Source organism: Talaromyces stipitatus, genomic scaffold (genome assembly GCF_000003125.1).
Source record: "Talaromyces stipitatus ATCC 10500 scf_1105507295527 genomic scaffold, whole genome shotgun sequence".
Lineage (NCBI taxonomy): Eukaryota > Fungi > Ascomycota > Eurotiomycetes > Eurotiales > Trichocomaceae > Talaromyces > Talaromyces stipitatus.
In genome coordinates this window covers 623766-638849 of record NW_002990114.1, presented here as the reverse complement: position 1 = coordinate 638849, position 15084 = coordinate 623766, and the positions used below count along the sequence as shown (strand labels likewise).

Below are 15084 nucleotides of genomic sequence, written 5' to 3'. Positions count from 1 at the left end.
ACAAAACAAAGATATGTAACAACCTCTACCACCGAAGCGGAACTAAGAGCAGCAACTGAAGCCGCAAAGCGATTGTATATCTGGAAACGTGTCTTTGAAGCAATCGGCTTCAAGCCAGAGCATGAACTATCTATTCAATGTGACAATACTCAAACCATACGCCTACTGACGAGTCCAGAACCCAATTTCCACACAAGTCTACGCCATATCGACATCTATCACCACTGGCTCCGCCAAGAGATTCAGAGCAAGCGACTTCATATTCAATGGGTCGACACCAAGAGAATGGTTGCAGATGGCCTTACAAAGTTGCTCAAGGGCCAGATCTTTGTGAATTGGAGAAAACACCAGGGATTAGTGGATATAGCACATTTACTGCAGGAATAAAAGCTTCAAGCTTTCCTTCCTGGGGGGGTGTGTTGGAACGCAATACGCTATCCCTAATTGGGAATCCATCATACTACTAACATGAAGAAATTTCGAGAACTAGGTTCACATACTGACGAGATATAGACATCCAATCAGCTCTATATGGCTATATCTAGAAGGTTCGACTGGATGTCATCTCATGATCTAGTTTGTACAGGACCTCACATATAAAAGAGGTCAACATTCCTGACAAGTTTTGTATTAGAGAGGGTGCATCAATACATAGAAATTCTCAACTCTAAGTTCTTATTATTTGCCTATATTCCGTATCCATCCTAGCGTAACCGAGCTCCAACAAGAACAAACAATACTATGGTCTACCCAGGTAACTTCGTTAGTATGGTGCACGGATCACATATACCAGCCTATCAACTTCAAATATTTTGCCATTGAATTAATCCTAAATTGTACTAGCTAATATGGAATGGGCCCTCCCTCTGCATCTATTACTGCTTGACAGCGAGCCTGCATGCCATCAATAAGCTTAGCAAGAAAGCTATCTGGTACTGCATCCCACGCAGCTCGTACTGCTTGCCTAAGTAAATCATAAGATAATTCATCATCCTCAGGATATCTTTCTGTCGGAACGTGAATATCAAACCCTACACGTTTTGGCACCGGATATAGTTAGTCTAACGCGGCACGTGCGTGCCGTGTATATCTAGCTAGCTATCCCCGTCCCCCTCGTTCTTGGGGACAAGTCACAATATTAGGAATCAAGATATCTTCATATTGTCAGGCTCATTAGGCCGCTTCGTGTTCGCGCCTTACTACCGTCTATGCTTCGTGATACGGACCGTAGTTAAACCAACATTTGCTGATAGGTAAGTCCAGCTTCTCGCAGGGTTTGAATTCGGATGCGATCATCACGAGTTAGGCGTATAGCATATTCCTTTTGAGGTGTGGTAGGCTCGGTGGTAGGCTCGATGGCACGCTCGGCGGCAAGCTCGGCGGCAGGCTCAGGCTCAGTTGCAGGCTTGGGGGTAGGCTCAGGCTCAGGCTCGATAACAGACATCTTGGTAGTAAGCTAGGTGGTAGATAACAAGCTAGATAGTAGATGGCAAGCCAGATGGTAGGTGTAGCTTCATATGGAATAGGAAAGCGGTGTAAACCCCTGTCGGTTCCACCGTACTAACGAAGTTACCTGGGTAGACCATAGTAGAATTCAACTCAATGGCATCCCGGCAATAACCTTGGAAGGAAGAAGAGAATAATAGTAGGGTTAGTTCTACAGTTACCTACGATTTCCGAATCTTAGAGAACATATGATCAATTATACCTCACCAACAACTCCCTCCCGTCCAAATACCTCTCCAAATTATCCACAACCTGATCATACATGCCCTCAATATACTCTTCAACACCGTATCCCATATGTGGCGAGAGTAACACCTCACTACGTCCATTCTTCCCCCACTCCGTCGTCCTCCATTCACTCTCCGCGGGCAAGGGCTCAACATCAAATACATCGAGCGCCGCACCCCGAATCCTACCAGCCTTGAGTGTCTCCAGCAATGCCTGTTCATCAACCAACGGCCCTCGAGATGTATTGATCAGCAATGCCTTGGGTTTCATAGCAGCCAATTCTTCTCTTCCAATCAATCCCCGACTCCGCTCCGAAAGCACATAATGCAACGACACAATATCCGCAATTCTCATCAAATCCAGTTTTGATGCTGTGACTTGTATACTTCCAGCCGGTAACCCGACCTCAGCGGCAGTTTCATCAGCCCTTTCCTGCGTCAGACTCGAACTCCACGCCACAACGCGCATACCAAACGCCAACAACGCAATCTTTGCCGTTGCAATTCCCAATCTCCCCAATCCGAGCAACCCCAACGTCTTACCGGGGAGGTGTGTTGCAAGGCTGTCTCCTTGCCAGTATGACTTATCCATTTTGAGCGCCGCGTCGTCACGAGCAATGTGTTTCGAGAGTCCCAAGATCATAGCCCACGTTTGCTGCGTGGTTGGATCAGGTCCACCAGTACCACCATCCTGCGCTACTCGGTCCGTACCCGCGACGACAGTCCCTTTGGTTGCGGCAAATTCATGATCAATTGAGAAATTCCGTTTTCCGGTGGTCAACAATAATTTCAAATTCGGCAGGGAGCTGAGCACATCACTATTAAACAGACTTCGCTCTCTCATTGTCGATATTACTTCAAACGGTTGCAGCCGTTTGATTTGCGCTTCTCGTTCACTGTCATTCCGGACATTGAGAGTTTGCGGGAACAGAGTCACGGAGATTTTGTTGGCATCTACCAGATGTGCGAATTTGGGGGTTGCGATGTTTTGATAGTCGTCTAGGATGGCGACTTTGATTGGAGACGACATTTTTCCTCTTGTCGTGGTTGCTGTAAAGAAATTTGGAGTTGATAAGACCGATATCGGTGAGTCGTTGTATGCACCGCGAGAGACGTATCATATGGTTTGACACGACAATCAAACTGTTTTGTACTGATGAGGAATTGCGTATGGTTTGCTCTCACCATATGTATGAAGAATAGACATCGGAATGTGGAGAAGGTAGATATAGTCCAAAATGGTAGATAAGTTTTCAATGCAGAGATACAATCCTCTCCCGAAGACCTCATTGCGGGGAAACGCGCGGGTGGACCTTGCCAGAGTACTTTAGAGATGACAAATCCACCATATTTGATGGAATGTGGGAATAAAATAACGCAATGAGAAATCGAATCCAACGATTGCCTTTCGTAGTGGAGGTAAACATCTCGATCGTGGGTCGATGTGATGTCCTAGTCTTGTCAATGGATAATCTCATACCTTTGCGAATCATCCATTACGCCTGCTATCTTCACCACTATGATATATTGCATATGTTCATTATCTCCAGGATATGTACGTATGTACTATATACAATATGAACAAAGAAGCACGAGACATTTGATTCATGATCCTCTCTCGCCAGTCCACATAAATGTTGGTATCTCAAAAGCTGAAAACGCTGATTCGCCGATATGCTTGGACATCGTGATATAAACAAAAAAAAAAACCAACTGCAAACCTATTCATCCCTCCTATCTATTAATATAAAATGGCAAGAATAAGAAGAACAGAACAGACTATAAGCCATAGAAAGACGCAATTTCCTGTCCAGCCCATTGATAGCTATAAAACATTGGATGAACGATCATCCCCGGATCAACGGTAGTCGGCATAAAGATAGGTTGTTGCAATTGCTGCTGCACAACAGATTCGAGAGCCTGCTGCTGTTGCTGCTGCTGGTCTGCTGTAGCTTGCAACATGCGTCGCGTGACTTGTTGGCTTTGAGTCTTGAATTGAATGCTTAATCGGTCTGCGCCTTTGCGTTTTGCGCAGAATTCGTCGAGGAGAGTGTGAACGAACTCAAGAGATGAGTAAACCTGTGGATTGGCCCATATCGGTGACATACCCCGTCGAACGGCTCGGATATCTTGCTCTAGGCACCATAGCATCGTGACACCGGCAGAGTAAACGTGGCACAGCGTAATCCAAAGCCATTTGATCTTATTAGCGGAATAGTTGTCCCAGTACGACTGAATAATGCGGATACTAGCCTCGCCGCATCCCATAATAGAATTACTGTCCGGGTGCGGCATCAAAACGGACGGGCGATAGAGGAGTAGCAAAGTGGTGTAGTAAAGAAAGTCGTAATAGGCCGTTGAGTAATGCAGGCAGGTCTGGATCACGGGTGCAGAAGTGCGCCATTCGTCGAGTTCTTGTCGAAATCCCTGTAAGAGAGGGGCCACATCCCCAGTGGGTTTGGTATGTGGGTTGTAAACTGTTATATTAGTTAGCGACCTAGTTTCAAATAGTATGTCAGAGAAAAGACTGACAGCATCGATATATCCTCGAATAGATTCGGCGCAACTTGACCACCTGGACGGATATCGACATCTGGCAGTTTCTAGGTGCTTCAACCCAGTTTTCATCATACTCCACAGGTGTGTTTATTGTAATATCATCGTCTGATAGCCCTAACGGCCGACTAAGTGTGACAGAGATCAGTCGATCGAGGTTATAGAGACTCCAGAAGGCACGTTTGTCCATTTCATGCTCAACCATGTCTTTGGTCGACGTCGATGCTGGCCGCGCCTTATGCAAGCCTAGGCTGGTGGCGAGTCTCATTGCCGTACCCAGCACTTGCCAGATACTAGGCCCCGCGGGAGATGAGAGGGAATACAATGCCAGACTTAGAAGTGCTTGCAATGATACCCGATCCTCATTTTGCAGTGTGGGGGTCAATGTTTCCCTGGCAATGCCGTAAAACGCAGCGGCCTGTTGGATGTCGTTGGTAGTAGTTAAAAGAGCCACTGCCATAGTGATGTGGTATGAATTCTGTACATCAGGTGGAACAGACTTGTTTTGATAGATCGCTCTCATGCCCCGCATGAATTCAGTTTTGTGCAGAAATGGGTATTGCATCCCTACTCCTTCGAAATATCTATTCACCAATTGCTCCGCTTCGTCCCATGACGAAAGCCGACGCACGGGTGGGATTACCGACGAGGACGCCGGTCGGGGAACAATACTTCGTCTATTTTCTAACTTATCGCGAAATATCTCTGAAATATTCGGCAGTTGTCCACCATCCATCGAGGACAACGTCGTTGGGCTATTTGTGCTGTTGGCGCTGTCAGACGTGTCGTCCACAGCCGCAGTCAAGCCGATTCCGGCTCGTGGTTGTGCAAGCATGACTGGAACATTAAACCATTGCTCTGCAGCAGGTGAATCAGCCTGGGGATATTCAACCACAGACCCTGTTGACTTTCCAGTCACGTCTATGTTTGCCTGTGTCCGCAGTAACTCCTCCAGCCATTCCACTCGTTTCTCGAGATTCTCTATCTGATCTCTAGGCACCGGTTGGTGCGCAACGGATTGTCCAAGAGTAAGTACGGTGCACACCACACCGGCGCGGGTGCAAGCCGAACAATTCGGATATCGAAAATCACATTTCTTCTTCCTTTTCCGACAAAACTCGCACGCCGTCGAGACTCGTTTACTTTTATTAACGGGACCATCCCGATCGTTTCCCGCGGCATCTGGACTATCCGATCTCGACGCCCGTCGTCTTATGGTAGCAGTACTCGTGGACGATACTGAACTTGCACTCGGTTCTGGTCGCTGAGACACGACGGGGGTATGGAGGCCATTACTCAATTGCGGTTGCGATTGCGACGACGGCGACGACGTCGGTATCTGGGAAGAGGATACTGTGGGATTCAGACGAAACCGACCCAACTGACCACGAAAGTTAGCCCCCTTGTCCGAGGTGCGTCTACCAGCGGCGGCTGTATTTGTCATGATGTATTTTGTATATTCGTTAATCGCCGCGCCCTCAATCTGCCACCAATGCCGTGCCTCCGCGCATATGGAACTCGATCACGCGGGCTGTCCAAAATCACGATCCGACGAGATTACGATCTGGCCCAAGTCATTATGTCGAGCTCTTCGACACACTAGGCTTGTCCGGAGATCTGTGGGGAACGGGGAAGACGTCTTGCCGATAGACGAATGAGTTTACTGGCGAGTCGCGTTGGCCTTGAAAATATGCTGTATCACGACCGTAAATCGGTGTCCGGCGAGATTCGAAGGAGCTGTGAAACACAAGCCAGAGAAAAGGGTGCTTGGCCACGTTGGTAACTGCCAGAAGCAACCGTTGGAACACTCAACGGGTGTGAAGCGAAGAATGGTCTCTCGTTCTGAAAGTGGTTCATGGTGGCGCACCTCCCATGAGGCTGACCGAGACTACTGAGGGATCTGCGATGTGCTGGACTGCGCTCTAATTGGCTGCAGATACCCACTTATGTACGGAGTACTGGCCGCAAATTACCGTATTATCGCTGAACATACCATATCGTATTGCGCGTATACACACGCACCACATTGTTACATACACCGTATCATCCATACTACGGGGTCAAATATATTAACTGAGTATTTGAGTGCGTACTTCCGTAGTATTTAAAGTTCGCTAGCAAGCCATCGCTAGCAAGCCATCGTTGTCCATTTGACAAGGATCTTCGCTGGAAGGATGGACAGTAACCAATTCCAGAGCACTGCGCATATTCTAGCTGCATGGTAGTCCAACATGCCGCCGTCACCCGTGGGTGCTAACCATCATAGCTATTATTATTGTTTCTACTTAGTACGTAAAATAAAAATACTAGTACATGTGGGCCGTGGTATGTATTTTTAATGACAGGCTACCTCGTGGACTTTGTTACACAGCATTATCTCTTTCAGGGTTAGGGGGATGTTCCGGAAGGGGCCGAACTAACCGAGAAGTCGATTGTAGCAGGGTTAGGGCACATACTTCCAGGAATCACGTGTTGATGTTGGCCACTTTGAATCAAGCATTTGACGACACCTTACCCTTTACATCAGCGAATTCAAAAACAGAAATACCTGCAACATGCCACACGATGCGGAATCCACGAGACATGTCGATAGGAGGATGAAGATGGCCGGCCTAGGGTGCTTGGGCTGGAACTGTACCCCCTGCCAAAAAACATTGCCGAGATCAGAATGCCTTTAAACAACACACGCTTTCCGAGGCCCATGTGCGTCGAATGGGGAGCATCACTGACGTAAAGGAGACTGTCATTGATTATTCGCGACAATTTCAGACGGCCTTTCTTACCCTGTTACGGACGAGTCACCGGGAGAAGAACGTACATGCGAATCGCTTCTACCAGACGTACATTGCCGATAAACAACACGTGCATATGAACTGTACACGATGGGACCCATTGACGGAATTTGTGAAATAGCTTGGAAAAGAAGGACCCTGTCGCGTTGAAGAAAAAGATGACGGGTTGCATATTGCATGAATTGACCGTTCGCCGGAGGCTCTTCTTCGAGCAGCGAATACAAAGCAAAAGTAATGCCGACGCCGCTGAGCAGAGGAGGGAAGAAAAACTTATTCAGGATCAAATTGACCGAGCCCAAGCGCAACGTAACGCAACACCACCACCGACCTCCACGCTTTCGTCCACTAAGCCGACTTCACAACCACATTTCAGATACATCCCAATGGAAAAAATGGGGGATAGCAGTGCTAAAGAACCTATGAGAAAACCTAATATATTCAAAACCACACAGACAGCGACAAAGGGAAAACACATCGAGGTTGAAATTTGAATAAAGCAATTATCGAGGAATTTCTGCTCTATTGTGTCATGCGGTAGGAACACACAGCCCTGTCACTAATACAGTGCAAAAAAGCATGACGGCCTGCGAAGGTCATAATGATGACTCGCCTCTAGGGTGTTGGGATGATTCGTAGTCCGTTTGAAATATACGCAGACTCTGGGCTTGGCATGACGCTTACTTGATGTGAACTTACAATCATGTGTCAATCCTGTCTCAGCAAAATTATCCATTCAGCAGCTCAGATAATCCCAACGTTGATACAACAGAGAGCAAGACAGAGACATGAATTTCACCGTTGCCTACCGGGAAATCGATCCCGAGCCGTGGGATGGTAGCGTGTCTTGTGCCGAATCTCAGGGCTTCTTTCAAGCCTAGACGATTCGCGAAGAAGCACTTCTACTGACATATGTCAACGTCATGAGAGCAAAAGATTGCATTTCCGGCCCTAAACATAAAAATTTAACTAACCACGAACTCTTTGAAAAAAACCCAGCCGACTTTGCAGCACTCAATGCGTGGTTCAATACCTAGTTATACCAACATCACTCTTTTTGATGAAGTACACATACTCCGCGCGACGTTGTCCTCCATTAATAAGATCAGTATTAAATCTGAAGACATAATTTGATGTGCCATGATCATCATTGCTAAATTTAGACCGCCTATGAGTACCTCTAAGCCAAAAACACGTACGTCTATGAGATGTTAGTACATAATCTGCGGAAGTCAACTTAAACACAAGAGGTAAATATGCTTTCGAATGACCCTCCCGAATCTTTCAATCTTTGTCACACGCCATGACTGACAGTTGTAGAGGTCGATCCTTATTCCGGCAATATCACATTATCGAATTCCGCCTGCTGCACCATCTTAACCAAGGCATCTCCAATGCCATAACTGAACGCATAACCGCCCCCGGCAAACCCATAGGCCGACAGCACAATCCTGTTTCCAATATTTTGTGAATCGAGTCGGAATCCGCCGTCTCTTGCGGGTCGAATACCAATTATATAGCTGACGTCTGTCTCAGCGGGTTCGGCGGGCACAAGGTCAGGGGCGAGGATATGGGCGCGTCGAATTTCGTCTCGAGCGACGTCTAGGTCTGGTTCTCCGCTCCTGTTTTATCTTGTTAATCCCATTGTCTTCTTAGTGCTTGAGCGAGACGTACAGATTATCCCTTGAATTATGACCACCCAAAATAAGATGTCCCGACAACGGCCTCGGAATGATATACGTATACTCCTTTCCGTTCCGGAAATACATCGTGTCAGACTTTGTACTTTTCAAAAGCACATTCTGTCCTCTGTCCGGGAAGCATTTCGGGTCCAGAACATCAGTTAAATCCCTACTACCCCAACCACTAGCATTAATGAAGATGCTTGATTCAGGGTACATGTTATACAGGTCCCCTAGGGAAGAGACTCTTTGACGCACGAATCGACCACCTAGAGCCTCGACTTTGGCGCCGATCCAGGGCATGTGTAGGGTTGGGTCGACTACGAGGCAGTCGTATTCCCAGGCGGTGGCGAAATTTGAGGGGTATTCGCCTGGTTTGAGTGTGTGGAACTGTATACTCCGTTAGTTGACTCTTAACTTCATGAAGAATGAAGTAATAGAGGGATGGCATACATTATTCAACACCGTCTTCCCCCATGCTGATGAATTTTTCCCCGGCGCCTGCTCAACATACTCCTTCCCCTTAACCATACAAACTCCCGATGACGGGTCATCCAGAGCCATCTTCAATAGATATCGATGTGTAACAGCCTGAATATACTTCTGATCTCCGTCCAGACCGGCCGCAGCGTGCCATGCAGCTCCCGCCCAAGCCGAAGCATATAATATACTCTTGTCCCCCGGTAGATACTCGCCTACCAGGGTAACCTGAAAGCCATTCTGGAGTAATTGGTAAGCTGCAGCACAGCCGATGATACCTGCTCCAAGGATTATAATGGGTCGTTGAGCGAAAGGCGTTGTTTCGCTGCTCTCATTGAGAGTTGTAGCTGTGCCCTCAGTTGGCATGACAGGCTTAACAGCCATGTGTGATGACCTTTAACCGTTGCAAATCGACCGGGAACGTATTCCGAATGTCGTCTTCTCGTAGTGAAATCCTAATAATTGCCCCTGGCAAAGTACCTCTGCCGTCCCTTTCAATATAAAAATCTTTCTTCGAGGGCTACCTAGATATAAATTGGCCACCCAGCTACCGTACCGAAACGGCTTCTATATATGCCTCCAAGAACGAGTATATAGCTGCAAATAGGTTTTATATATGAACACAGGTCGAATAATCCATATCAATCCTCCCACAGATCCCTCAACTTGCCACAATGCGGCCCTATATACTACCCAAAAGCCCAGTCCCTATGCTGCGTCGGCTCTACCCGCCGCTCCGCGAAGCGTTACCGAAAAATCCAGCAAACTCCATTCAGCAGCCCACTTCCCTCGGTCTTGTTGTTCTTTGACCCCGCGCTTCATAATCATACCAGGTTATTCGTTGTCTATATTGTGACTCTATGTGCTTATTGCTATGTACAGTAATATGTGCCTGCTGCCCCTGAGTCAGGTCAAATGGAAAAGGTTAGGGTTGGTTGTTATCTTGGTAGTTATCCTTTCCCGATATGATAGTAAACGTTAAACTTAACTTTTCTCAATCTTCATCTTCGACGCCAATTAAAATTTTCGGATTGGTCGATCGGAATGCCGAAAGATCCATCCAAATCGTAAGATAGAATGAGAAAAGACCGCGGGTTTTGCCGCCTGATGTGCACAGGCAGCTTCCAGTGGTGTTTCATTCGTTTCGAATTCTTAGATCAAATATATTTTTTTACCATATTCGGTAATATCTAACAATGAAAACTTGATCCCGAAGGGACACGAATCGGCACGGCCTTCTCAATTTTTTTTTCTTTTTTTTTTTTTAGATGATGACCAACAATGGGAACGGACCGGCTGCCCGTGGGGTTTGGGTCTGAGCAGTAAGTTCTGGGCTGAATAGTGAATACGAAGTGCTACGTACTTGCATTGAACATCTTGCTGCATATGTTTCAATTCATGCCCAGAAAATCCTCCACGAAGTGAATCCTGCTCCCACCCTGTCCGCAACCATGCAGTAGATAACTTATATGCTTTGAAGTGGTGTGTAGGAATTCATGATCATTGATGTGATAGCACTCGGACATCGAACCGAGGCCCTAACCCAAATATTTGGACATTCTGATAAGATACGTAGAGTCAAGATTCTCAAGAACAAGCTTATCTATCCAAGCCTAAAACCGAGGTATCCATTGACCCCGAAGATCATTTACAACAGATGCGGCGACAGCCGCTGGCAACACCCATACATGGTAACTTCTGAATATCTCGAGTAAAGACGTGCATAATGCCGCATGGCCCTGCGTGGTTAACGCCCGGAGCAAAGTCTCTAAAGAGTTGGTGCTAGGCCTTGAAAGCAGGAAAGAGGCACGGGCGATAGACAACAAAATAATCCAGACATGGGTATCGCCGCCAATGCACATCATGCATGTCATTTATGTCTGCGTATGCCGTTGGATGAATAAATCCGATTGTGCCGGGACACGGGCTTCCTTCCAAGGTTAGGCAAGGAATTGCGGGCATGAGATGAGATGCTGAGTTGTCAACGTTTATTGTTACATGGGTGTGCTCCGTTCTCTACATATGTACGGAGTCGATCTTGTGCTGTTCAATCAATCGATATGTAACTCGAAGGATCTCATTACTCAAGTCTGCAGCCCGTACGGACTATGGTTTCACAGTGATTGTTTCAAGTCGAAATGAAAATTCTAGCCCGTTTCATGAATGGCGATTTGGCCTGAGGCATCGATACCATGCATAAACTCTAGGGAGATCATGTGATTCCAGCTTAACGACTGTTATAAACTAATACATATTCGGCCTAGTCAGGAGTTAGTTTGGTATCCACCAGTGGAGCATTGCATCTGCATAAGGACCCGCTTTTAGCCCGCTGTAATCCGAGTGGAGCAAATGTAGTCTATATTGACAACGGCCATTGGGTGGCGAATCGTAACGTCCGCATTTAGTCTGGTTTAGAACGAATCCTTCAGGTTCGAGATTTGTCTTCATCCAATTACGACAATAAGATGCATTAAGACCCACAATACATACTTCCTTCTGAAGACCTTGTGGGCCGGATCCTGTACCATCTTGGTTATTACTGGTACATTCATCTGATTACCGTATCATACCGTCTCCTTTCTGAACGAGTTCGATACGCCACAATGCACCTTCGACTCGAGCAGGCTAGAACGGAAGAGACTTGGCTGTTATCAATAATCTATCCATAATTTGTAGTTCGTTAATTCATACAAAATCTAGACAAGCAACCATTGAAAGTGTTGTTTTTTGCAGGTTCACCGTTTTATACCAGCCGCTACTATTAATCTACGCACTCGCGCGATACCTAGAGCTGTGCCGCGTTATAAATGCGCCTGGTGGTGTTCCTTTTTGCCAATTTGTTTCTCCAACCCCCTGCTTTCCGAATGAGTTGACTGTAACCCTCCTTTTTTCGTATTCTATTCCTTTTCGTACATATATATAACTTTATATATACACTGGAAACAGGAGGTAGAGGTGGAACGAAGCTATTCTGATGTCTGACAGCATCTGAACCAACTGGCCAACAATGGAGGAGAAGATCGCTCAGCAGCCGATTGTGACGTCCCAAGGACAAGAAAAAGAAATCCTGGGACTTGCAAATGAGGTATGTACATGTCGTTTACGTTCTTGGTGTTGCAGAGTGACTTGGGCGAATTGCTCTATGAGCTTGCTGCGGAAAATACAAGAACAAAGCCTTTGATTGACATAATTTCTTTGTCTGTGCATCTAGAAATACATGAGTCATGCTGCGAACTTGCCCACAGATAAGTACTACGAGAGCAGCAGCAGCAGCGACGAGGCGATCATTGATGATGATGAGGCTCGCAAAGTCCTCGATTATGATGCAGACAATTCTCCTTACCCAGAAGTGCGCGCTGTTGTGCCCACCAAAGATGATCCAGCTACGCCTACTAATACAGTGCGCATGTGGGTCATTGGTCTTTTGTTCACAATCGTAAGTATTATTTATTTCGCTGAAATCCGAGAAGACAAGTTGCATTAAAGCTAATAGATCAAAAGATTGGAAGTGTTTTGAATCAATTGTTCAGTCTGCGCCAACCTAGTGTCACCATCTCCGCATTTGTCGGTCAATTGCTCGCATATCCTGTCGGTGTCGCCTGGGCTCGTGTGATGCCCATCGGTATTCTAAATCCCGATCGTCACTTCAATGTCAAAGAGCATGCCCTCATCACCATCATGGCCAATGTCTCATTCGGATCTGCATCAGCCACTCAGGTCATCGAAGCAATGGTCAAATTCTACAATCTCGGAAACAACCCCGGATTCGGTATCTTATTCACAATTGCAACTCAACTTTTTGGTTTTGGTCTTGCGGGTTTGTTTCAACGATGGCTCGTTCAACCTGCTGCCATGATCTGGCCCAGTGTGCTATCCAACTCTGCGCTCTTGGTAGCGCTTCATTCCCGCACAAACGCTCTCGCGGATGGCTGGACTATATCTCGCCGGAAATTCTTCCTTATCGTGTTTAGCATTGGGTTTGCTTGGTATTTCCTGCCTGGATTTTTGTTCAAAGCTTTGAGTTATTTCAGCTTTATCTGTTGGATTGTGCCCCATAATGTCGTGGTCAACCAGCTCTTTGGGCAGGTGAGCGGGTTGGGAATGTCTGTTTTGACATTTGACTGGGCTCAGGTTGTTTATGCAAATGCCAATCCCCTATTGACCCCTTTCTGGGCTGGGGTCAACGTTATCTTTGGTTTCGTGTTTTTCTACTGGTTGATTTGTCCCATCATCTACTACACCAACACTTGGTATTCTGCTTATCTGCCCATGATGAGCTCCAATACATTCGACAACACCGGAAAACCATACAACACATCCAGAATCATGAATCACGACGCCACTGTCAATGTCGAGAAATACGAAAATTATTCGCCCATGTTCCTTCCTGCAGGTTATGCCCTCACTTATGGTATCGCCTTTGCCAACCTGACTGGAATATTTGTTCATATTGCCCTCTACCACGGCAAGGAAATATGGGGTATTTGGAAAGGCAAAGGCAAGAAGGATATCCATGCTCGTATCAACGAGACATATCGACAGGTGCCTTGGTGGTGGTTCGCTTCTATTACTCTGCTAATGTGGGTGTTGAGTATTATTGTTAACGAAGTCTGGCACACTGGTCTTCCTGTTTGGGCTGTTCTTTTGGGTTTCTTGTTGCCTCTTGTCTATTTCTTACCCATCGGGATTATCAAAGCCTTGACCAACATAAGCACCAATGAAATCAACCTCATTACAGAGTTTATTGGTGGTTATGCTTTCTTGGGCTCACCTATCGCCAACATGTCTTTCAAATTTCTTGGCTATGCCGGCGTTGCGCAGGGGTTAGAGTAGGTCCTTCCAATCCCACATTGACGTTTTGCCTTGTACTAAAAGCTGCAGGTTCATTGCTGATCAAAAACTCGGCCATTACTTCCACATTCCTCCTCGAACAGTCTTCTTCGCCCAAGGAATCGCCACTTTAGTCGGAGCTCTAGTCCAATCCGGCCTCACAATCGGTGTCCTCGAGGGCGTTGAAAATGTCTGCACCCCCAAACAATCCGGCGGATACACCTGTCCTCATGGAACCGTTACATACTCTTCCTCACTCATCTGGGGCGCTCTAGGACCTGGCCGTAGCTACTCCCCTCATCAGATATATGGCAATTTGCTCTGGTTCTTCCTCGTCGGCCCCCTAGCTGTCATTTTGACGTGGACCTTAGGCCGGAAATGGAAATTTTTCAACTACATTGCTTGGCCTGTAGTGTTTGGCGGTATGAGTCTTGTGCCGCCTGCGACTGGTATTAATTTTTCGTCGTGGTTTGCATTTAATGCTATTTTCAATGGCTTTGTTAAACGTCGTAAGGGGGCTTGGTGGTCTAAATATAGTGAGTCCCTCTGAACCTCCTCTAACACCAATTCATGAGACTAACAAGATGATGTATAGATTATATCCTCGCATCAGCACTCGACTGCGGCGTCGCTGTCTCAACAGTCATTATATTTCTCTGCATCATCCTCCCCGGCGGAAAGTTGGACTGGTGGGGAAACGCTGTATATGCAAAAACGGCCGATGGACTCGGTACGCCATGGAAAAAGTTGGCTCATGGTGAAACTTTTGGGCCGTCAACATGGCATTAATGTTTTGCATGTTGAAATATGATGGGTGATTTGTTGATGTATTCTTTTCGTATTACCCACACTTTTGGAGCGTTCTTCAGGCCATTTCTTCCAATATTCCCTCTCGTTATGAGCCGTTTGCTATCTTTTATAGAATATTCATTGATAATGTGGTACTTACGTACCGGATTTCCTTTGGCGCTTCTCGACTTTCCCCTTCCGTTTTAGTGCTCACCCCCTCGCCGC

At 46.6% G+C, this 15084-nt stretch overlaps 5 protein-coding genes across 5 annotated transcripts in view, besides 3 other annotated features; 2 read left to right on the top strand and 3 right to left on the bottom strand.

The window, feature by feature from the left end:
• Window positions 1–366: a mobile genetic element.
• TSTA_082830 (uncharacterized protein) overlaps window positions 1–387 on the top strand; it is a gene marked incomplete at both ends in the record, with an annotated part of 6067 nt that extends 5680 nt beyond the window's left edge. The window contains one exon of the mRNA XM_002477968.1: window positions 12–387. Within this exon, the coding sequence (XP_002478013.1) occupies window positions 12–387 (376 nt within the window). The remainder of the gene's footprint in view (window positions 1–11) is intronic.
• A 459-nt stretch (window positions 388–846) lies between these two features.
• Window positions 847–975: a mobile genetic element.
• A 256-nt stretch (window positions 976–1231) lies between these two features.
• Window positions 1232–2763, bottom strand: TSTA_082820 (D-isomer specific 2-hydroxyacid dehydrogenase family protein; the record flags this gene model as incomplete). The annotated part of the gene is made up of 2 exons (XM_002477967.1): window positions 1232–1456; window positions 1714–2763. The coding sequence occupies 2 exons, from the start codon at window positions 2761–2763 to the stop codon at window positions 1232–1234; spliced, it is 1275 nt and encodes a 424-aa protein (XP_002478012.1).
• A 749-nt stretch (window positions 2764–3512) lies between these two features.
• Window positions 3513–5733, bottom strand: TSTA_082810 (C6 transcription factor, putative; the record flags this gene model as incomplete). The annotated part of the gene is made up of 2 exons (XM_002477966.1): window positions 3513–4210; window positions 4266–5733. 2 exons carry the CDS (start codon window positions 5731–5733, stop codon window positions 3513–3515), a joined length of 2166 nt encoding a protein of 721 aa, XP_002478011.1.
• Window positions 5734–8408: 2675 nt separating this feature from the next.
• Window positions 8409–9624, bottom strand: TSTA_082800 (FAD dependent oxidoreductase superfamily; the record flags this gene model as incomplete). The annotated part of the gene is made up of 3 exons (XM_002477965.1): window positions 8409–8700; window positions 8753–9150; window positions 9214–9624. The coding sequence occupies 3 exons, from the start codon at window positions 9622–9624 to the stop codon at window positions 8409–8411; spliced, it is 1101 nt and encodes a 366-aa protein (XP_002478010.1).
• An 859-nt stretch (window positions 9625–10483) lies between these two features.
• Window positions 10484–10506: a microsatellite.
• Window positions 10507–12457: 1951 nt separating this feature from the next.
• On the top strand, window positions 12458–14876 carry TSTA_082790 (small oligopeptide transporter, OPT family; the record flags this gene model as incomplete). Its single annotated transcript, XM_002477964.1, has 4 exons — window positions 12458–12676; window positions 12742–14069; window positions 14122–14606; window positions 14666–14876. The coding sequence occupies 4 exons, from the start codon at window positions 12458–12460 to the stop codon at window positions 14857–14859; spliced, it is 2226 nt and encodes a 741-aa protein (XP_002478009.1). The 3' UTR covers window positions 14860–14876.
• Between the last annotated feature and the right edge of the window lie 208 nt (window positions 14877–15084).